The sequence below is a fragment of the Elephas maximus genome, chromosome 7 (genome assembly GCF_024166365.1).
Source record: "Elephas maximus indicus isolate mEleMax1 chromosome 7, mEleMax1 primary haplotype, whole genome shotgun sequence".
In the NCBI taxonomy this organism is placed as follows: domain Eukaryota; kingdom Metazoa; phylum Chordata; class Mammalia; order Proboscidea; family Elephantidae; genus Elephas; species Elephas maximus.
In genome coordinates this window covers 35,331,005-35,355,238 of record NC_064825.1, presented here as the reverse complement: position 1 = coordinate 35,355,238, position 24,234 = coordinate 35,331,005, and the positions used below count along the sequence as shown (strand labels likewise).

General features: G+C 38.0%; 1 protein-coding gene across 1 annotated transcript in view; it reads left to right on the top strand.

The window, feature by feature from the left end:
* The first annotated feature begins 3,381 nt into the window (after positions 1–3,381).
* Positions 3,382–24,234, top strand: part of EED (embryonic ectoderm development) — a 40,781-nt gene continuing 19,928 nt past the window's right edge. Inside the window, exons 1-6 of the mRNA XM_049889607.1 lie at positions 3,382–3,868; positions 14,478–14,630; positions 16,549–16,641; positions 19,116–19,181; positions 20,222–20,347; positions 21,835–21,916. Of these exons, the coding sequence (XP_049745564.1) occupies positions 3,755–3,868; positions 14,478–14,630; positions 16,549–16,641; positions 19,116–19,181; positions 20,222–20,347; positions 21,835–21,916 (634 nt within the window). The 5' untranslated portion in view covers positions 3,382–3,754. The remainder of the gene's footprint in view (positions 3,869–14,477; positions 14,631–16,548; positions 16,642–19,115; positions 19,182–20,221; positions 20,348–21,834; positions 21,917–24,234) is intronic.

Genomic DNA, 24,234 nt, shown 5'->3' with positions numbered 1-24,234 from the left:
CACCCTGACCACTGCCAAAGTGAAAACTCTTCTTCGGTCATGCACTGCTTATCAATGGCATAAGGCTTTTCATGATCTGGTCCCTCCCCAGCTAACAAGACACTTATTGATATGCCATAAGCCAAAGTATTAAACTTATGCTGTCACCTCTCAGGTGACTAGAATATGAATGTCCACCCGTTAGTGTTACTTCCTTGCTGTTATTAAGGAAACCAGAAAACTGAATTATTAATCATAGGTAGTACTCAGTAGGCAAAGAACAGAGGGCTTTTTAAAGGGACTTTGTCTTACTTTCCCTTTTACTCCCCACCTTCCATCCCCATGGATACTGCTTTGCATATAGACAGTATTCAGTAAATTTCTCCTTATTGATTTTGAAATGTTCAAAGAAGCCATATGATCTTATGTTCACAGAAAAATAGATCTGTAAGCATATTATTACACATTGCAGGAGTGATGAACAGCTGTTATTTATGAAGCAGAAGATACAAAAAATGTTGAATGAATGAGAAATAGACTTCAACTGAAATAGAAAAGATTTAATTTAGCTCTTGAAACTCATTTCCTGATATGAAACTTACAAGATATTGGAAGACAATACTAAGGGAGGTTGCGAGTTCTCTTTTTTTATGTAACTAAATGATCTTTGAAAGTTTTTCAAGATAGATCAACCACTTTCTTGAAAGCTAAGGGGTATTTCTGATGAGAGTTCTCAACAGTTCAACAGTCTAACATGAGATAGCTTTTTTTTTTTTTTTAAATAAATTTTTATTTTGGGATAATTACAAAGTTACAAAGATAGAATAGCATTTGTGTATACTCTTTATCCAGTTTGCCTTATTGTTAACCTGTTACCCCCGCTGTTAACATGTTACAAAACCAAACCCACAGCTGTGGAGTCAATTCCCACTCACAGCAACCCTTTGTAAACTTCTACAGAAGCAGACTGCCACATCTTTCTCCCGTGGAGCCGCTGGTGGTTTTGAACTGCCAACCTTTCAGTTAGCAGTTGATCGCTTTAACTACTGCACCAGCAGGGCTCCTTTACATTGGTACATTTGTCAAAATTAAGAAACTTAAATAGTACGTTATTATTAACTAAACTCCAGAATTTATTTGGATTTTCCTGTCATGTCATCCTTCTGTTCCAAGAGAGATAGCCTTTTTTATGTTCTTTGAATAGTGTGTAAGACATTGGCCTAAAGATCAAGCTCTGTGCATCCCACTGCAGCATGGGATTACATAAATCTAGAGTTGCTTGGGTCCTTCATTTTGAGGCTTTGGAGTCAACCAGCCTTGAATATGCTCCCCAGCCCTGCCACTTGCAGAGCCAGGTGTTTTCAGGTAAAGTGTTTAATCACCCTGGGCTTCCGTTTCCTCATTTGTAAAATGCAGGTGGTAAGACCTCTTCAACTGTGGTGGTTCCTGAGATCCTCCACAGTAAGAGAATTCAGTGTTGAGAAACTTACTTTAACGTATTATATTAACTTAATACCATCAGGGTAGCACTCTAAATAGAATACCTTTGATATTTTACATATCCTAAACTAGTAATAATGAATATTAATGAAGTAATTTCCATTTATCATGCTTGACTCACCAGAACATTTTTAAAAAATTCCTCCAAGTTTTAATAAGACACTTAAAATATTTTTGCTTTGTTACAGATAATGTTCATGCTGAAAGGCATTTTCCTCCCATAGGTGTCCATTATTCAGAAGTTCAACACTTTTCTGATTTTATGACTAGAAGTTGACTCCCAGGTTCCAGTTTTCATTGATCCCAGACACAGAGTAATGTGGATTTGAAATACTTTAGTTGATTATCCTTTAGTTGTAGACATATATTTCACATTCTTCCCAACAGGTAAGGGGAGTATGTTTGTCTCTGCACATCTTACTTTCTCAGTAGCTGACTCCATACCACTCTCATCTCTCTTCTCACCAACTAAGGAGTGCTTAGCAGTACCTGGCACATTAGGATTCAAACAATAACTGCACTTATTATTATTAAAATCTCAACTTAATTTTTTTTTTAGCTTCCTTATTTTCCTGAGTTTTCATTGCAAAAACCTCTTATTTTGCCTTTACCACACTTTTCTCATTCTCAACCAGGAGTTCTCTTCTTATCTCCAAAACAGTGACTTGCAACCTGCAGATAATGAAATTGATTTTCTCTCTGTGAAAGCATCATGCAGAAGTAATTCACGTATACTAGAATGTTATGGAAGGGGCAGTCTAGACTGGCAATCTTTTGGGTGATGTAACAAAGTAAAAAATGAGAAAATGTACATAAAATCAAGTCCGTGCTCAAAAAATTTGTATCCTTTATTTTTAAAGATGAGGACACTGAGTCACAGAAAGATAACTTGTCACAACCATGTTCTAAAAAAAGGTGGGAGGGGCTAGATTTTATCTCCTGTCATCCTTCTTTTCCTGCTGCTCATTCAGTTACGCGGCTTAATGACCCATGTACCAAATCCGCAAAGTTCACCAATATATTTGGCACCGGTCAAGAGCCCAGATATGGTAATACTCATAAGAGAAGCATTTTGGTGAAGTACAAGTTTTAGTGCTGTCTCAAAAATTTTATTATACCTGATGTGCCCCCCCCCCAAAAAAAATTGTCCGTCGTTTTAGTCTCATCCATTGTTGGAAGCGACCACTGATTTATGGGCCTTGGCGTTGTCTGGGCCTTAATGATCCTTCAGCAATTAAAAAGAGGGCTTCGGCTATAATTCTTGAAGGTCTAGAATCATATTATGATTACAGAATATTCCTACTTAAGCCTTAACCAATATTGGCACCAAGTGGGTGAGAATAAGCATTCATCGCAATAAATACTCATCAGAATAAATATCCACCAAGAATTTAAAATGCATCCTGAGACTAAGACTTGGTAGCGCTTTGGAATCCATCCTGGACTACGGAAACCGACTAGAACTCTACCTGGTTCAACAAACAAGATTTCGAAAAGAGGAGGGGTGTAGAGGAGGCGGGTCCGGATGGACCAGCGCGAGAATACGCTCCGGCGCATGCGCGTCTCCTAGCTAGTAACTTCCATTTCTAGACGGGGGAGGCGAATGGAAAGCTGTCTACAATTTTGGAACATCTATTCCCAAAAGAAAACTAAGTTGTGAAAGATTTCGTGGAAAACCATAAGAGAATTATCCTCCGAGTTGATGACTAAGGATATGCTTCGCACACGCCGCTGAAGCAAGAGGTGACTTCTCGTGTTTTCCCCCGTCCTTTGGGACATTGGTGGTCTAGTCCATTCCACATACTTTCGAGCCCCTGCAGCGGGTCGAGGATCGAAGGTTTGGGCCAATTGCGGCTGAAACGGCTTTGGAAGGAGAAAGAGAGTGAGGGAGAATCCCTCTGAGTTCCATCTCTCCTTTTCGAGGCGGGAGTGGTAAAGGGGACGTACGAAATACTGCCCTCGAAAGCCAACGGATCACACCTCTCCGTGCAAATTGCCAGAGGACTGCGGGAAAAGGGCAAGAGGATAGTAGCGAAAGGGAAGGAGCCAGAAAGCCGCGCGGGAGGGCGCGCGAGCGCGCCCCTTTTTCAGCAGTGTGGCGGGGTCGCACGCACGCCCGCCTCGGCGGCTGGGCGCGGTTTGCGACAGTGGGGGGAGCGGTGGCGGTGGCGGCGGCAGTGGCAGCTTTACGGCAAGCTCTGGCCGGGCTTGCTTGACGGCGGTGTGGCGCAGGCCCCGCCCGAGGCGGCAGGAACCTGGAGGGAGGCGGAGGAATATGTCCGAGAGGGAAGTGTCGACAGCACCGGCGGGAACAGACATGCCTGCGGCCAAGAAGCAGAAGCTGAGCAGCGACGAGAACAGCAACCCAGACCTCTCTGGAGACGAGAATGTAAGTGCAGCCCGGAGCAGTCCGGTCGGTACTCTGGAGTGAAAGTTTTAAATTCTTTTTAAACTGTAGGCGCTGGGGCGGGCGGGCAACCGTAGGGTGGAGGGAGAGGTGTCACCCTCTACTCAGGAAAACGCGGGCGTGGAGGAGAAAATTGAACTTGTCTCTATGGGGATGTTGAGCTGGGGCCGAGGGCAAACAGAAACGTGGGGAAGGAGGGTGATTTAAATGGTTGTTTGATGAGCAGAGGGTCTGAGGTGGTCTGCTCTGAGATCCTCTTGGTGTATGATTGACGGGAGGGAGAGTGTTTAGGCCTTCGGGTGATTTTGGGAGAGTGCGGATCTGAGATTCCAGTAGTTTAAAAGGCGTGTTAGAGATTTTTTAAGAGAGTTGGAAAGAGGGGGATAGTCTGTTAGGGCCTCTTAAGGACTTGGGGGACGGTGTCACTCATAGACCCTTGTGAATTTTCAGGATGGAAAGCATAAATCTTCGACTTATTGGGTTTGGGTAACTTTTAAGGGGATTTTGTGTCTGCTCCTGTCCTGCTCATGGAGATGGAAAAGCAGATTGAGAGTCACCTTCTGACGTGTAGGGGGAATGACTTTGAGGAAGAAATGAGAAGGGATGGTTTCTCCTTTGAAAGTTGTTATTTCAGATAAGCGGGACGACCTAAGAGAATTTAGGCAACTGAGTGGTGAATGCAAATTGGCTTTGGAATCAGACTTTTTTTGTTTAAGTTCTGAGATGGATCTTGGTAATCATGTAGTCCCAACAGTTTACAAAGCTGTGTTTAGATGACTCGCCTGTAAAAACCGAACTGACATTAATAGATGTGGATTGAAGAATGAAATTCACTCTGCAAGTAATCCAGCTAAAATTCTTTTTTTGAAAAATGAATGTATAGGTAAGAGTAAGTGAATGATGATTAGTGAAATATACTTGGAACTTCCAGGTGGTAACAAGAGAAGGAAGTTTCAGATTTATTTAGGATCCCATGGAAAGCCTAATATTGTTTTGGTTTGTGTACCAGCCTTTTTCACTAGAGAAAGGATGGACCTTTTCTCCTTCAATCCTACAGTGTGCTTTCAAATCGCTTGGGTTTTATAAAAGTGGCAAAATAAGTTCAATAGATATTTTGGAGTAATTGATTCTTCACCAGGTACACAGATACTGGTATATAAACCAGGTTCTTGTTCTAAGTTATATCCAGTAAGGTCAGCAAAATGTCCGACTCATAGCAATCCTATAGGACAGAGTTGAACTGCACCATAGAGTTTCCAATGGCTGCTGCCACTTCTTTCTCCCCCAGAGCAGCTGGTGGATTCGAACCACTGACCATTTATTTGGTTAGCAACCAGGTGCTTAACCACTGTTCCACCAGGGCTCCTTAAAATGTCTAAAAGATTGTTCATTCAAGGCTATTACTGCAAAATATGAACCCTTCCTTATCATAGTATAATAATTTCTCAGTGCGTTAAGAATTTTTAAAGGGTTATGCTTGGGTGGTGTAAGTTCTTCATTTTCTGAGTTTGGCTAGTTTTTTAGGAATTGTTATATCTTACACCTTCAGTTCCTAAATTCTATATCATAAACACTGACGCATATATATGGAGACTTTCTTTTTCTTTATTTTGATGAGTAGGTTTGTTAACTTTCTTTGAAATTTATCCCTATCTTCCTAAGTTTAAACCGGTCTTTTATTACTTGGTATTGCCTTGACGTCCTCTCTATTTGGAAGTTCTATACCTGTATTGTTTATTCCCTTTTTTTATTGTTCTGTCATTGTCATTTACAGATCTCTCTGGCTCCGTGTTGTAAATCTTTTAGTTTTGTTTTATCCTTGGGAGTTCATTACCTAGGGTAGTGTCTGACTGATACTGTCTTGTGTCCTAGATTCAGGTTGATGTCTGATATTTTTGGTTCTCTAACTGAAGGACTTTCTTTAATAATTCTTGTAAGCTTGGCTTGGTTTTTACATATTCCCTTAATTTCTGTTTATCTGGAAATGTCCTAATTTTGCCATCATATTTGAGCAAGAGTTTTGCAGGATATATTCTTGGTTGGCAGTTTGTCTTTCAAGGTTTTATGTATGTCATTCCATTGCCTTCTTGACTGCATAGTTTCTGCCCAGTAATCAGAGTATAGTCTTATTGCTTCCCCTTTTGTATGTAACTTAGTTTTTCTGGAACTGCTCTTAGGGTTCTTTGTCTTTGGTTTTAGCAAGCGTGGTTATGATATGTCTTGGTGATTTTCTCTTGGGGTCTATCCAATATGAGGTTTGTTGAACTTCTTGTATGGTCAGCTTTTCGTCTTTAGGGAAGTTTTCTGTCAGCAAGTCTGCAGTGATCCTCTCTGTGTTTTCCATTTTCTCCCACTGTTCTGGAACTCCCATCACATGCAAAGTTTTGCTTTTGATTGTATCCCACATCGTTCTCAGGGTTTCTTCATTTTTCTCCATTCTTTGATATTTCTTCAAAGTGGTGTCCATAGATTTGTCTTCGATTTCACTGATCATATCTCCTGTTGTTTCAGATTTGCTCCTAAAACCTATTGCATTGTCCATTTCTGGAATCTTATTGTCATTTGAATTTCTAATTGCTGTTTTTTTTTTTTTAATGATTTCTAGCTGTTTATTTTGATGTTTTGTTCCTTTATTTTTCTTAATTCTTCCATTGCTTTGTCTTTGTTTTCCCTGATTTTTCTCTATATTTTCCATGATTTTGTCTATTTTTTCCTTATTTTTGTCTGCATTTTCTTCATCTCTTGGAGAACCCTGAATTTTAGAGTTTTGAATTCCCTATCAGGTAGTTTCAGTTCCTTTTCTTCTACCAGAAGGTCATTGGTGTTTTATTTTGGTTGCTTTCTGGAGCCATCCAGTTATGTTTTTTAATGTGTTTTGATATTGTCTGCTGTGGCCTGTACATTCAGGAATTATTTTCTTAGTTTACTGATTGTAGATTTGTTTGTTTCATCCCCCTTTTTTGTTCTATTTGGTTACATCTGGGCAGGCAGGCTGGGAGTGTTTTGTTACTTGCTCACCTGTCGGCATGATACTTCTTTCCACCCAATCCAGGTGAGCAGGTCCGGTCACTCAGCTATGGTGCATCAGGGTAGGTCCAGCGGAAGTGGAGGGGTGGGGATGGGTAGTTTGCAACACAAACTGGGGACTACAAGGCAGGGCTGGGAGCAGTGCTGGGTGAGGTTGGGGCGGATCATGTTGGTGCTGCTCAGGGGCGCAGTGCAGGTAGGCAGGAGGGGCGCAGTGCAGGTAGGCAGGAGGGGAGGGAGAGGATGTGATGCATAGAGCTAAGTGGGTGAGTGAGAGAAGAGAGGAGAGAGAGAAACAAAAGCAAAAAAATGAAGGAAAAAAGTAAAATGACTGGTAGGATTTGGTGAGTAGGGGTGGAGCTGACCCAGCTAGGCCATGTGCTGGTGGCTCTCTAGCCAAGTGGTGCAGCTTGACCTGTTGAAAAGGGGCATGGGTGGTGCACGGGGCTAGGTGGGTGGTAGAAAGGGAAAAAAAGGGGGGGGGGGGGGAGAAGAAACCAACAAACAAAGAAGTAAAGTTAAGAAAATAAAAAATAAATAAAAGCAACAACAACAACAACAAAAATATGGTAGGAAGGGAGCCAGCTGTTGGGGGCGAGGTGGAATTGGGGTGGTGGCAAACTGATGTTTCACTCTGGACATGTCAGGAAGGGGCAGAGGCAGCACAGGGCCTAGGTGGGAGTGAGAAGGAAAAGGAAGAAGGGGAAAGATAAAGAAAAATAAAGAATATGGTGCTGAAGGAGCCAGCCTGTGAATGCGGCACAGACCTGGGGAGGCCGTGTGTCAGAGGCTTTCCAGCCGAGTGGTACAGCACAGCCCACCAAGAAGGGAGGTGTGGTGCATGGGGCTTGGTGGATGGGAGAAAGAAAAAACAACTAAAAAGAAAAACAAACAATATATAAAATGGCACTGAAGGAGCTGGTTGGTCATGGCACTGCACCATGTTCTCTGAAAAAGGGGAGGGGATGGCACACTAGGCTAGCTGGGTGGGAGAAAGGAAAGGAGAGAGAGAGAGAGAAAGGCAACAAAAAAAGCTTAAAAACAAAAAAATGGCGCTGAGGGGGCTGGCTGATGGGGGTGGGGTGGACCCAGGTGGCAGTGAGCTGGTGTGTCACCGGCCAAGTCACTGTGGCCCATTGGAAAGCGATGGAGGCCTTGTACAGGGAAAAAGGGTGGGGGGGTGGGAAAGCATGTATCCCTGGTTACTGGGTGCTCTTTCTCCACGAAGTTGCCTTTCTATACTCCTTGTCTGTGTTCCTTGGTGGCTGTAGTCCAAGATGGCAAATCCGTACTATGTTAGCTGAAAGGGGACCTCTATTCGTAGCCCTCCTTGTTCTTTGTTCTCTGTCAGTTTCTTACTCCACTGGGTGCTTGCTTGAGCTCTTTATTCCTTCATTTGATGCTTAGGGTTCCAGGATTGATGTTTGTATCTGTTTTACTTAGTTTTTCATTTTTCAGGTCTTTGCTGCAGAGGCGTGGCATGCTGCTTCTGTCTATAGCACCATGTTGGCTCTGCCTCCCCTGAATCATATATACAGCATGGTGTCATTACCAAGATTTTCACGGAAGAGGTGGGAAAGGATTCTTTTTGTAGGTTGAAGAAAGATATTTTAGGATTGTCAGCTTGTAGGATCTTAGACTTGAAGTTTCTTGGAAAAGTTTGGGTGTTGAATGTTACTTAAAATCTTTTTTTTTCCTGTTTGTGCTTCCCATATATATTGGGGTCTAACATTTTTGACCCTCTTCATTCTAGCCCTTGGAGCCTGTTACACTTCCTGGATTTTCTTAAACTTCTCTAGACAGATTAGACTAGTGGTTAAGAGCACAGACACTGGATCTAAATGCTGGGTTAAAAATCCTCTTCATTGATTGTTTGACCTTGAGCAAGGTACTTAACCTCTGCCTCAGTTTCTTATTCAAAAAATGGGAATGATAATGATACAAAGAGTACTTAATCTCCGTCTCAGGTTTCTTATCTGAAAAATGAAGATGTTAATGGTGCAAACAGTTAAACACTGGACTACTAGCCAAAGGATTGGCAGTTTGAAAGCACCTCAGAAGACAGGCCTGGAGATTTGCTTCCAAAAGATCACAGCCTTGAAAACATTATGGAGCAGTTCACTCTGCATGCATGGGGTTGTGGGATCAATTGGTCTGCAAGTAACAACAGTGGTATTTACTTCTTGGGATCTTTTTGAGAATTAAATGAAATAATATAGGTAAAGGAAACCCTGGTGGTGTAGTAGTTAAGTGCTACTGCTGCTAACCAAAAGGTCTGCAGTTCAAATCCACCAAGTGCTCCTTGGAAACTCTATGGGGCAGTTCTACTCTGACCTATAAGGTCACTGTGAGTCGGAATCGACTCGACGGCAACGGGTTAATATAGGTAAAGGGCTTAGAACAGTACCTATTCCATAATAGGTACTACCAAAAATAAAAATAAAAACCTGTTGCCATAGAGTTGGTTCCGACTTATAACGACCCTATAGGACAGAGTAGAATTGCCTCATTGAGTTTCCAAGAAGCAGCTGATGGATTCTTAACTGCCAACCTTTTGGTTAGCAGCCCTTTTGGTTAGCAGCTGTAGCTCTTAACTGCCGTGCCACCAGGGTTTCCAATAGGTACTATACAAATGTTAGTTATTTATAATAGTTATTTTGTGATCATGTAGTCCACACTCCCTTATACTTAATAATCAGGCAGAATGTAACGAATATGCCAGTAACCTGTTTAGACTGAGAAAAAAAATCAGGACCAAATAAATTGAAAGTTTATTTTCTTTTTGCAGACCATTAAAGGGAATATTGGAAACTCTGGTGGTGTAGTGGTTAAGTGCCGTGGCTGCTAACGAAAAGGTCGGCAGTTCAAATCCACCAGACACTCCCTGGAAACTCTATGGGAAATTCCACTCTGTCCTATAGGGTCCCTGTGAGTCAGTAGTCTTTGGTGTATTTTAAAGCTATTCAGAACCAAAGAACTGGATTAAGCCTTTGTTTACGTTCCTCCATTTGAATATGACTTAAGCTTTTTTGTGCCATGGGCCCTTTAGTCCTGTGGATCTTTTCAGAGTAACATTTTTAAATATATAAAACAAAGTATTGTTTTTTTTAAAAAAAGTACGAAGAAAATTAAAACAGGGTTTATTTGAGCAGTTATTCTATATGTATATAGGGAGACCATTCTGATCCTAAAAATACAAGTGGCTCGTAGTTGGCCAGTTATGATGATGCATTTAAACAGAAGAATAGAAAATCAACCATTGGCTAATCTTAATGTGATTGTGTCCTGCTCCCCTCTTAATGAAATCTGCTGACATCAGGTTCCGAGGTGGTTTCTGGCCTGTCTGGGCTTTCCCCTTCTCTCCCTTTACTTGTATAAATCTTTAGGTATTGTACGGAGGTTTTTAAAATGATAAAAGGTACTTCTTTTCCCAGGAAGCAAGGGAAATTACCTAAAGTTACTTTTTTTTTTTTGCTTTAGATAAACTCTGAGCTAGTTTATGGTTAACAAATGTCTTGTCACAAAGGAAGTAGTAAAGATTTAATAACTGCATTAAAGTGGACTTCAGTTTCCTTATTAATACTGCAAAATAGTTTAGCGGTTCTTAGTGAAGAAAACAGGTTAATGGTTATACAGTTTGTTTTGGGGGTGAAGGGTGTCAGGCTTTTATTGTTAATTTTGGGTTCATGGGTAAGAGAAGCACCTTGAAATCAGAGTAAGATGTCTATTTTTAGTTTTATTTTACAGCATATAAGGTTACAAACAAAACCAATTACAAAATATTAAAAATTTTTAAAACAAATTTGAGATATAGGAATGTATATGCTTTATTAGGACATAAGAAGCTCTAGCAGCAGGTCTGATAGTGATGAGTATAAGCAATTTTTTGAGATCTGTAACACCTATAATATGAAAATAACCTGATTTCTAGTGGTGACAGTCACAGGTGTAGTAACATTAGCATGTATGTTACCTGCATTTGTTATTGAAAAAAGGACTAAATTGCAGTACAAAAAATAAAACCGGACCAGTTGCTGTCAAGTTGATTCCGACTCATAGCAATCCTATAGGACAGAGTAGAACTACCCCACCGGGCAGCTGAATGTAAAGAAGCTGGTATATACATGCCTAGGAGTTTTATTTTTATGTTATTTCTATAGTTTAAAAATAGGGTTTGAGCCCCTGCTGAGAATTTGCATTTCTAACAAGTTCCCAGGTGACGCTAATGCTCTGGGTTAGGGACCAATTCTGAGAACCACTAGCAGAGCAGTGGTTCTTAAAATTTATTACGCAAAAAAAAAAAAAAAAAAATCACCTGGGAATCTTGTTAAACTGTAGCGCCTGATTCAGTATACCTGGGGTAGAATGACAAATTCTCATTAAGGGTTTGAACGGGTTCAAAGCCCTGATTGAAAGATAATTTTCAGGAAAAGGTAAATGAACCTGTGTTAAAGATTTCATGTTACCCATAATAACCAAAACACATTGCTGTTGAGTCTATTCCAACTCATAGCGACCCCATAGCAAATATTATAACTGGTTCAGAGGATTGGTTAAAACAGCACAAATTTATGTGGAGTAGAGGAATGTAAAGATGAATTGCAAATGGAGACAAAACTTTTCCACCAAGTTGAGAGGAAGATTTGAATCTCTACCTGCCAAGAAAGAATTGTAAAAAGAGAAGAAAAAGAGAATTGTAAAATAGCTGAAAGACAATGCAGAGGGCTAGAATCTTTTAACCTGAGGATGTGCTGTAGACGATGCACAGTTTTTCATTGGAACAAAAATTTTTTCTACACTAGATTTTAACTTACATAATAGAACTGGAATGTTAGAGAAACAGGGAGAGATTAAGAACAGTGATTTTAACATAAGAAATTGAAGTTTAAAACTTTACATTTTCTATGTGTATAAAGGCTAATTTCATTGCGTTAAATTACAGTTTGAATATTTACTAAACATCTGTCTATCCAGTTCATTCTTTTTTCTCCCAATCAGTGTATTCCAAAATAGTGTATTTTTTTTTTTTTTTAAGCATTTCCTTTTGGGACCTTTTGAAGTTTAGAAAACTACCCCTCAAGAACTGCTATAGCCTGTTTTTAAGTGAATTAATAATGAATTTTGTAAATGCTTTTTTGAAACTGCAGTTTTTAAAAATCTTTTAAAGGTTACACAGCAAATGAGGTTCCCATTTTAACCATTTCTGTACATATTGTTCAGTGACATTGGTTACATTTTCTGCAGTGTACATTTCAGCATTCTCATTATTTCCACTCTGGTGGTTCTGCTACTTCCATTAATCTCCTTTCCTGCCCCTTTTCCCATTACCTTGTCATCTTTGCTTTAGGGTAAATATTGACCATTTGGTCTCATGATTATTTAAAGGAGCACAGTACTCACAGGTTATACTGTTTGTCTTATGAGCCAGTCTATTATTTGGCTGAAAGGTAACCTCTGGGAGTGGCTCAGTTCCAAGTTGAAAGGGTATCTTGGTGATAGTCTTGGGGGATCCTCTAGTCTCTACTGGTCCAGTAAGTCTGGCCTTTTTAGGAATTTCAGGTTGGTTCTATATTTTTCTCCCATTCTGTCTGGGATCATCTCTTGTGTCCTGGGTCAGAACAGTTGATAGTGGTATCTAAGCACCACCTAGTTATTCTTGGCTCAGGATAGATGAGGTGGTTCATGTTAGCTGTGAGCCCTGTGGACTAGTTTCTTCTTTGAGTCTTTGGATTCCTTCTTTCTCTTTTGCTGCAGATGAGTACAGATCAATAGTTGTATCTTAGATGGCTGCTTGCAAGTTGTTTTTTTTCCCCCAAATTGTGCTTTAGGTGAAAGTTTACAGTTCAAGTTAATTTCTCATTCAAAAATTTGTACATATACTGTTTTGTGACGTTGGTCGCAATCCCCACAATGTGACAGCATGCTCCCCCTTTTTACCCTGGGTTCCCTGTGTCCATTTGTCCATTTCCTGCCCCTTCCTGCCTTCTCATCCTACTTTTGGACAAGAGATGCCCACTTGGTCTCATATATTTGATTAAACTAAGAAGCATGTTCCTCATGTGCATTATTTTTGTTTTGTAGTCCTGTCTAATCTTTGGCTAAAAAGTGGGCTTCGGAAATGGTTTCAATTGTGGATTAGCGGAGTGTCTAGGGGCTGTAGTTGCGGGGGGTCCTCCAGTCTCTGTCAAATCAGTATTTGTGGTCTTTTTTCATGAATTTGAATTGTGTTCTACATTTTTCTCCCACTCCATCTGGGATTCTGTATTATGATTCCTGTCAAGAGGGGCCATTGTTGGTAGCTGGGCACCATCTAGTTCTTCTGGTTTCAGGCTGGTGAAGTCTTTGGTTCATGTGGTCCTTTAGTCTTATGGGCTAATATTTTCCTTGTGTCTGGGTGTGATGGGACCAATAGATGGATCTTAGATGGCTGCTTGCAAGCTTTTAAGACCCAAGACGCTACTCATCAGAGTGGGGTGTAGAGTATTTTCTTTATGAACTATGTTATGCCAGTTGGGAACTCTGATGGCTCAGTGTTTAAGAGCTTGGCTGTTGACCAAAATGTCAGCAGTTCAAATCCACCAGCTGCTCCTTGGAAACCCTATGGAGCAGTTCTACTCTGTCCTATAGGCTTTCTTATGAATAGGAATCAACTCAACGGCAGTGGGTTTGAGTTTTTGGATTTATGCCAGTTGACCTAAATGTCACTCGAAACTATCATCACGGTTACTCAGTCCCTCAAAGCGACCCCAGACGTGACTCACCAAACTAGGATGTAGAGCAATGTCTTTATGGGTTATGTTACGGCAATTGACCGTAAACTCCAGTTAATTTTAACCTCTATAATATAAAGCCACTGTGAGGAAGCAATAATTTGGAAATAGACCCTAAAGAAATGTGTTTCAGACTGTTTTCATAGATGTTAATAGCAATTCACGAAAAAAGGCTTTCTATGGATTGAATTTAGGAACTACTGCCTTAAGGTAAAAGGAGCCCTGGTGTTGCAATGGTTAAGTGCTCAAGTGCTAATCAAAAGAAAAGTCAGCAGTTCAAACTCACCAGCTTCTCTTGAAGAGAAAAGACCTGATGATCTGCTTCAGTGAAGATTATAGCCTTGGAAGCCCCATGGAGCAGTTCTACTCTGTCCTCTATGGTTGCTCTGCATCAGAATTCACTGGAAGGGAGATCTTCAGGTCTGTCTTCCAAGGTGCCCTGGGTGGGTTCGAACCATTTGAACCACCTGGGGACTGTCTTCTATGGAGAATTGTAAAGATTAAATAAGCTAATGTATTAAAGTGGTTGGCACATACGAGTGCTTTATTATTTCAAGGCAGTATTACTGTTATCATTATCATTCTGATTAACATTTTTTGTTGAGATATCAAATATCTACAAAAGTTTTAACATGCAGTTTTAAGATTGCTTTTTATCCTTATTTAGAGGCAGTAATAAATTTTACCATTTCTTGTAGAATTTTATCATTCAGCAGCTACCCAGAATAAAGTCATTTCCTGCTAAGAACAGTATTGCTATTTCATGTAATTTTTTCGTTATTTACTACTTACAGGATGATGCTGTCAGTATAGAAAGTGGTACAAACACTGAGCGCCCTGATACACCTACAAATACAGCAAATGCACCTGGAAGGAAAAGTTGGGGAAAGGGAAAATGGAAGTCAAAAAAATGCAAATATTCTTTCAAATGTGTAAATAGTCTCAAGGTATGTGCAAAAAGCATTCAGTGAACACTAGAGTACTAGACTTCAGAATTATTTCTCAGTGGTAAACATTTTATACTCAGGATACTCTGTTAAGTTTAAAATATCTAAAAATTAGAGTTTTGGAGTTTTTTTTTTTTTTTTTTTTGCTTATGTAACTTTTACTCTTTTCTATATTTGTGATTTTTTTTCAAAGAAAAAATGTACCTTTTTTAAACTTTGAGTATTTAGTATCGGGTAAACTAGGGATTGGGGTGATTTAAATCACTGTTTCCTCAATTGTTTGTCTTCTTTGTAAATGGGATAACTCATATGTATTTAAGATGTTTTCATTTACATGTATTTTTTGTTTTTTTATTTTGGGATTTTTTTGTTTTTCTTATACTGAATAAAAATGTATGTTATATTACCTTACATATATTTATGTTGAAACCTTTTCTAAATGTCTAAATATACTTTAGGGTAAGTCTTGGGAAACCATAAGAAGTTAAGGCATTATTTTCCTGTCTCTGTAGCAAAATTAGGTGCTCAGTGTATCAAATTATATCTCCTTAAAAGGCAAGAGGGGAGGCATTGATGGTTCAGTAGTAGAATTCTCGCCTTCCAGGCAAGAAATCTGGGTTCCGTTATAGCCAGTGCACCTCATTCGAAGCCACCACCTGTCTGTCATTGGAGGCTTGTGAGTTACTCTGATGATAAACAGGCTTAAGTGCAGCTTCCAGACTAAAACAGACTAGAAAGAAAGGCCTGGCTATCTACTTCCAAAAAATCAACTAATAAAGCCCTGGGAATCACAAGGGTCAGATCCACGACTGATCATGCTGCTAGCATAGGTCCAGGCAGCACTTCCCTTCCATTGTGCATGGGGTTGTCTGGAGTCAGGAGCTACTGATAGCAGGTAAGAACAAAAAGAGAAATGAATCTCAGCATATTAAAAAAAAAAGGGTATTCATTAGTTTTATTAGTGTAATACTTTTAGGAACTGTATCTGGAAAGTATTTTTAACTGGCATTTAAAAAACTTCAAAAGCCTGAAGTTGTGGCTTTTTAAGTTATAGAAAATGAAAGTTGTTCGCTTTATAAAAGTAAAAACAGTGTCATAACGTGGACATGAAAGTCCCTATTAAATGCTAGGAAATTGCCAGTAAAATGCTAAGGTTGGAAAATAACCTCTGTGAACGAAAGTGAATAATTATTTTTTGTACACCTCCTTATAGCTTGGGCTCAAATATAGCAGCAATTGTAGGGGTGGCACAGGACTGGGCAGTGTTCCGTTCTGTTGTTGTACATAGGGTCACTATGAGTCGGAACTGACGTGGCAGCACCTTGTAACAACAATATAGTCTCCTGGTAATTGTTTTTGTGAAGTTACTTTTAAGACCCAAATTTAAGGTTATTTAAAATTGTTTCTACCAGATTAATGGAAAGCAGCAATTTGAGTGGAATCTGATATGCTTCAGGTTACAAGGAAAATATTAAGCCTAATAAAGTTCAGTGAATGCTAGAGAAACTGTGTCAACTCTTTAAGGTCATTTTTTAATTTCCTGTTTTTGAAAAATAAATTGTGGCCTAAGAGATTCAGTGCATCTACCAAAATGATCCAATTTATTATGATTCAGAAGACTAAAGCTGGTTTAAGAAAATAAAAAACAAACTATCAGTGTTTTCATAGATAAGTAGTTGTTAACTAATCTGTGATTTAAGTCTTGTTTATAAAACTTTTTAATACACCAATATTTTAAAACATAAGCCTTGGACTAGTAAATGTTTTTTAATGTTTGTGTCACAAGTCAGTTTATATATAATAAACATCATGTCTTATATTTTGGAAAAAAGTTATAAGGGGGAAGGTCAGTTGTCTTTTGCTTTACTGTCATTTTTTAATTTCTAAAATATATTTTTATTTCATGATTGTTTCTTAGGAAGATCATAACCAGCCATTATTTGGAGTTCAGTTTAACTGGCACAGTAAAGAAGGAGATCCATTAGTGTTTGCAACTGTAGGAAGCAACAGGGTGAGTGTTAAGGGATCTGTTTGGCATTTAGACCGATTATGGGACTCTGGTCCTAATATAATACTGAAGTGGAATGATTTTGAAGTAAATTATCTATAGCTGATTTGACAGTATCTTTTTTTCCTTAAAGTCAAGCATTCTAGAAATTGTTAAATTAGAATATTCATGACTGATTAAACATGTATATCTTTTACATACTACTTCCAGTTGTTCATGAAATAGGTTTTGTATTTGTCTTCATAAATATTTTGAGTAGTTGAAAGAATTTACTTTGCTCTTTTTCTTGAAAGGATTTCAGTAGTTGCTTATCGTTAAACTAGGATATGAAGTCTGTGATTTTTAAAAGTAATAAACATAACTAGTGACTATAAATACTGAACTTAAATCCAGTGGTTGTAAATAATATTGAAGGTGTTGGTTTAACTGTTTGCAATAAACATTTCTTTGAGTTTGCTGGTGCTTTTTTTTTTTTTTCTTTGAGGAAGCCAGAAGTACCTTGAAAAGTATCTTGCAAAGGACCATGCTGGCATGTTTTAACTTAAGGAAACCATTTAATTTTGTAGTGAAACCAGAACAGTTGGGTTGCAAAGATTTATATATTTCATTACATTCACTTCAAAATGAGTGATGAATGAGAAGGTTCCCTAGAGCTTTCCAGGGAGTGTTATAAAGTTTTCTATTAAAATGAAACCACTTCAGGGAAAACTTGTTAAGTCTTGACTAGCTAACATTCTGGTTATCAGTTGATACAGCAGTATTAACTAACAGACTAACGGGATACGGGTTGACAACAAATACAAATCACTTCCTCTGTCCCCTGCCCAAGGGACAGGAATAAGGGATGAATCTGAGAGATGTTCCGTAAGTTGTTATTTTAATGAAGTAAAATTTTATGAATCTTTAGTAATTGTTCCAAGGTGCTTAGAGAAATAGAGGAACATGATTTTTAATGCATACTATTTGTTTCCTACATTTTCTGTTACTTATTTTTCTTTTGTTCTGTTTTCTTTGTAAGTTTTCAGTTTAGTGTTTTTACATGTCAGCATATTTCTAAGCTTTTTTTTATCTCGCTTCGTAAAGTTTGAGAACCATATAACATTCTTTCATTCTGGGCTAAATCCTTATTTTCTGTTTTCTAAAAAGAAAAATTTAACTTTAGGTATTTTGTTCCTAGACATTCTTTAAGGCAGTTTTAATTACATTTACAGCTTTGGTGCTTTTACTATTTGAAAAAAAAAAAAAAAATTGACAAAGGCCATTGAAATTCTGAAGTACTGAAACATCACTGAATTTGATAACATGGGATAATAGCCTTATATGGCGTTCAGCCAAACAGAGGTTATGATATGCAAGCTGTTTATGGTTGTATAGTCCCTAAATTCTTTGAAAGTAACAATTCAGAGAAAAAGTGATACAGTTTCAAGTAAAGATTGAGGTTATTTTCCTAGTTGGGAACATAGTCCATTACCAGTAATTAATTTGAATCTACTTTTAAGACGTCACTACAAACATAAGATTATACTTCACTAACTCTGCCATATTACCAGAATTAGTATAATTTGTGCTCCAGTAATCTTACTGTAGTGTTCTAGGCTTTCTAATTTAAAGACTCTACTGTCAGATAACAGTTTTTTAATGACATGAAAGGATGTCATATAGTTTATTGAATTACAGAAAATTTTACTCTTAGGTTTTCTTTAAAAGAAAGAAAGAAAAGTAAAAGTTACCACTTAAATTATAACCAGTTAGAAGCCATATAAGGAATATTTTTTTAGAATATTATTGTAAAGGAGATTATTTTATGAATTTAATAGTGATAGATAATTTATAGGATTTTCATAGCATTCATATATACTTTTATTAAATTTTAGTAACAGGCTATTGCTAACATAAGCTATAAGGAACAAGTAAAGAAGTTTTAAAAATTAGCGTTATAAAATTGTAGTATATTCTTTAATTCTATATGAACATATAGAATTATTGACAAATGAGAAGGACCACTATTTATGAGAAACTTAATATTCAGTGAGCTGTGTTTATGAAAAAATAATTCATTATGAGATAGATTGTAGATTTTCTTATGTGTAATTAATATATTAATACCTAAAACTACCCAAATACTTTACTAATTAAGATTTCAATTTAAAAGATGAAAAACAACAGCTTTAGGAAGTGGTTATACTTTCCTTTGACATCTTCAACTTTATTCGTTTTGAAGAGCTGGTGTGATTATATTAGATGAGGTAGCAGTTTAAAAGACTGGAAACAAACCACTATTAGTACGATATTCCGTATACCCTGGATATTAATGTAGTACAGCAGGCTTTCCATTGACTTAAATTTAAAGGAGGTGTTTTAAGGCAATATTTCTGTCATATCTTTAAAGTATATTTGTAACTAAAATATGTTCAAAAGTTGAGAAGAGTGTGTTTCTGGATTTCATTTAAAATTCACTGTATTTTCATTTTCATTAGGTAACCCTATATGAATGCCACTCACAAGGAGAAATCCGGTTGTTGCAATCTTACGTGGATGCTGATGTATCTTTTTTTTTGGCTTTTTAATATCTTCAGTAAAGAGATTGGCTTTCAATAAGTACAATGAAATTTTTGTAAATTGATTAGTTCCCTAAAGTTGTATTGTCTTAACTTTAACCAGCACTATTCCTTCACTATCTAGTTTTCCTGATCTGTAGAAATCCATCATGGGATAGTTGGAGATGAACATTAGAGATCCAGTGGTAGAAAATGTTAGCAATGATTAGCTAGAAGTTCCTGTTTCTTTGTCTTTGCCTAGAATTATTTCAGTGAGCTTAAAATGATGAACTTGGGTTGACAGAAGCTGCCACTGGCAGTCACACCAAATATTTGATTAACAAAGGCTTGACACGGGGGGTTTGGGAGGAGGTGGAGTAAACATACAGTTTAGGAAATAAGATATTGCAAAACATTGGTTTATGAAGAAAAAAATTGATTAGGCAGAGCATCAAAAACTTTATGCTAAGATGTTTCTTCCAGATGCAATTGAAAAACCCAGCAAACAAGATTGTAGAAGGTGTGGAAAGAAGTGACGTGTAGCCATATTGGGAAAGACACAGGAAAGAGTGGAAACTGAATAGTTCTTCATCATTACTTAGAGATGCATAATCAGAAATATTGGGATAGAGTAGGGTTGCTATGAGTCGGAATTGACAGCAGTGAATTTAGGGTTCAGAAAACTTTACAGACTATATTTGTAAATGAACTGTTAGCACAACATACCCCTGCTCATTCATTTATAAAGTATGGCTGCTTTTGTACTTCTAAGACAGAGTTGAATAGTACAAACAAACAGCTAAATAGTAATCAAAATTGAGCGGAAGGACTGCAGTTTTCTTTGTTCGTTTGCTGTAGATTTGCATTGTGTAAGTCTGGGTATATAAGGCAAAGTGAGAACATTTATATCAAAAACTTGAGCAGTTCTTGGGAGTCTTCTGTACTGTATTGTAATCATTAAGGAGTCTTGTACTGTATTGTAATCGTTATTGATGTGTGTATTTTTCAAAAACAAATTATAATTTCTTAACCGTGACATTTCTTAGGCTGATGAAAACTTTTATACTTGTGCCTGGACATACGATAGCAATACAAGCCATCCTTTGCTGGCTGTGGCTGGATCTAGAGGCATAATTAGGATAATTAATCCTATAACGATGCAATGCATAAAGGTGAGGGTTTTTTGGTTTGGTTTGGTTAAATTATAGATGCCCTTCTTTTGTGGTGAAAACTTGTCATGTTGAATTTAAAACCAGTGAAATCAGTGTCTGTAAAACTTCTGATTTGATTTTTACTTTGCTTACTGCTTTCTTTAGACATTTTTTTTAAATTGGAGGACGTATATTTACTACTGGGTTTTTAAAAAATTATTGTACTTTAGATGAAGGTTTACAGAGCACATTAGCTTCTCATTAAACAATTAATGTGTATATTGTTTTGTGACATTGGTTGCCAACCAAACGACTTGTGAGCACTCTCTACTTCTCAACCTTGGGTCCCCCATTACCAGCTTTTTTGTCTCTCCTGCCTTCTTGTCCTTGCCCTTGCGCTGGTGTGCCCATCTAGTCTTCATTTGTTTTATGGGCCTGTCTAATCTTTGGCTGAAGGGTAAACCTCAGGAGTGACTTTGGTACTGAGTTAAAAGGTGTCTGGGTGCCATACTCTTGAGGTTTCTCCAGCCTCTGTAAGACCAGTAAGTTTGGTCTGGTTTTGTGAGCTAGTATTTTGTTCTACATTTTTCTCGAGCTCTGTCCTGGACCCTCTGTTGTGATCCCTGTCAGAGCAGTCAGTGGTGCTTGCCGGGTACCATCTAGTTGTACTGCACTCAGTTTGGTGGAGGATGTGGTAGTTGTGGTTCATTCATTAGTCCTTTGAACTAATCTTTTCCTAGTGTCTTTGGTTTTCTTCATTCTCCCTTGCTCTATGGGGTGGGACCAGTGGAGTATCTTAGATGGCTGCTCACAAGCTTTTATAAGACCCCAAACAGTACTCACCAAAGTAGGATGTAGAACATTGTCTTTATAAACTGTTTTGCCAGTTGAGCTAGATGTACCCCGAGACCATGGTTCCCAGCCCTCAGCCCAGTAATTTGGTCCCTCAGGGAGTTTGGATGTGTTTAGACAGTGTTTTTGAGACATACGTCACACTGGGTAAATTAAAGAATAAAAAGTGGGGAAATTTATCATTTGCAGTATTTTCTTTGTTAATCACTTTGCCCCTTTATCCTTGCCTTTGTCTGAGAAGCTCTAAATGAACAATAGTAGGAGAATGGATCTATTTTCTAACACACCCGTACCTGAGGGTGTAGAATGAAGGGCACCTTGTTATAAACTTATATGTGAAGCCTAGGAATTTGTTACAAAGTTTTACAAATCACCTTAAATTGGCTGTTATTAACCCTGGCAGCACATCAGAATCACCAGGGGGTTGTTTTATAACTTCCAGTGCCTGAGCCTCAGCTAATCCAATTAAATCAGAATATCTGCAGGTGGGACTTGAGCATCTTTTTTTTCCCTTTGTTCGTTGGGTGATTTTAATGTGCAGCCAAGGTTGAGAACCACTGCTACAAGTGAAACTATTTTTCCATTCTCTTAAGACTTTTGAAAGGGTGTTTATTGATTTTTGAGATAAAACTTGAATTGTTTTGTATTTATTGTAGCACTATGTTGGCCATGGAAATGCTATCAATGAGCTGAAATTCCACCCAAGAGATCCAAATCTTCTCTTGTCAGTAAGTAAAGGTAAGAGAAGCAAATATTTTTTTAGTCCTATGTATTTGGCAAGGACAAAGAGTGTTAAAGGGGAAAAAAATTTTATAACAGTAAATTTTAGTAGAAAAATCTCAGGCTACGTTAGCATCTCCCAACCAGATACTGGGGAGAGAAACCATAGAACGCACTGTTAATATTAGAGGTAAGTAAAAAATAAAATTGGTTCTGAGGACTAGATGTGTTACTCTTCTTTCTTATTTACTGTATTAAAGTTTTTAAGATAGTTTTGTAAACCGTCTTACCAGATACCTTTACTCTGTCCATTCATGTAATAAAGAATGCATCTGAAAATCTTATGTTGCTTTCAGGGCTTCAGAACGGTTTGTTCCAGGTCAAACCCCTGGTAAGAACTTGCACTTCCACCCCAGGTATGCTGAATCTGAGTCCACAGTTCCACAAGACCCCCAGGTGCCTCTTATGTATGGTAAAATCTGAGAGCCACTCCTCTGCTAGTGGTTCTCAGAATTGGTCCCTAGTCATCAGCATTAGCATCGCCTGGGAACTTGTTGGAACTGCAAATTCTCGGTGGGGGTTCGAACCCAAATAAACCTGTTTGAAGCCCTGGTTGCTTTTCTGTATGAAAACAGATTTTGTTTTAAAAAGAATTTTCTATAGAATTCCTTACAATGGTCACTTCTCCAGTACAACTCTGAAATATTTCTTAAACTTCTAAAGACAAAGCATTGCATTGCTTTTTATGCCTATATATTGGCACTAGAAGTTTATTCTGGATTCACACAAGCCTTCTAATCATTCTTAATCACTTTTCAGCTTTTGAGAATGAGTTAGGTTATTCTTATTTGTTCTGTTCGTAAAGGCCCTTTTCTGTTTACATTTCTACTTCTTTATTATTATGGTCAACTTTATTCTTTTCTTAGGCTTATAAAACCTATAGCCCCCTTTTCCACAACTGCTCAGATTAAAAGTTCCTCAAATTAAAAACTCTTCTCTGAAAATGCCTGAGTGTCGCTTTAACTACCAAGGCTTCAGTTGAGAACTCAACACTTCTAAAAACAGCTGAAATACCTTATCTCTTCCTTTGATATCTTAAACTGGGCTCAGATATTCCTCTGCAATTGACACAGACCATGATGCCTCACCTGTTTTAAATATAGCAATTTTTTACTGTTCTTCCTCTGTGTATCACTAAGAGTTTTTTGTTCTTTGGTTTTTGGAGAAAACTTGAGCATTTCTGCCACACTCATTTTGTTCACTGCACTCATTTATTCATCGCCCAAACCAACTTTTAACCATCCACCATATGTTAAATAACATAGCTGCACTTGATAAACTTAGTGGAGTAGAATGCCTTAAAATGGCATTAAATCGATTCCCCAGTCACTTAGTCCTAACCTGTTTTTAAAACTCCCTGAAGAGCATCTTCCTTTTATTGTCCTCACTTTTTGTATTGTTAACACAGAGAACTTCCATCTTATACCAATTCAGGCTTTCACAGTTCAAGGCTTTATATCATCTTTGCAGAGAAACTTCCTTGGGAATTATCAGTCTGCCCTGGGGCTTTAAGAGCATATTTTTTTTTTAATCAATTTTTCTGATTAAATAGGAATTTTGCTACAAATGGTATCATGAAGTGAAAAGACAACCTACAGAATAAGAGAAAATATTTGTGAATCATGTATCTAATAAGAATCTTATATCCAGAATGAATAAAGAACACTTAGATCTCAACAGTGAAAAGACAACCCCATTAAAAAATAGGCAGAGGTTCTGAATAGACATTCCTCCAAAGAAGATATAAAAATGGCCAGTGAGCGCATGAAAAGATGCTAGCAGCTTTAATCATTAGGAAAATGCAAACTAAAACCACATTGAGATCCCACTTCACACCTACTAAGATGGCTATAAAAAAAAAAGTTAACTGTTAAGAGTTACCACAGATATCCACACAAAAACTTGTACATAAATGTGCATTGCATTGTTCCTTTTTTTTTGCTGCTGAGAATATACACAGCAAAACATTAAAATATACACCAATTCAACCATTTCTACATGTACAATTCAGTGACGTTTATTACATTCTTTGAGTTATGCAGCCATTCTCACCCTCCTTTTCTGAGTTGTTCCTCCCCCATTAACATAAACTCACTGCTCCCTAAACTTCTTCTCATGTTTTGAGTTGCTTTTGTGAATTTATGGAAACCCTGGTGGCGTAGTGGTTAAGTGCTACGGCTGCTAACCAAAGGGTCGGCAGTTTGAATCCACCAGGCGCTCCTTGGAAACTCTATGGGGTAGTTCTACTCTGTCATATAGGGTCGCTATGAGTTGGA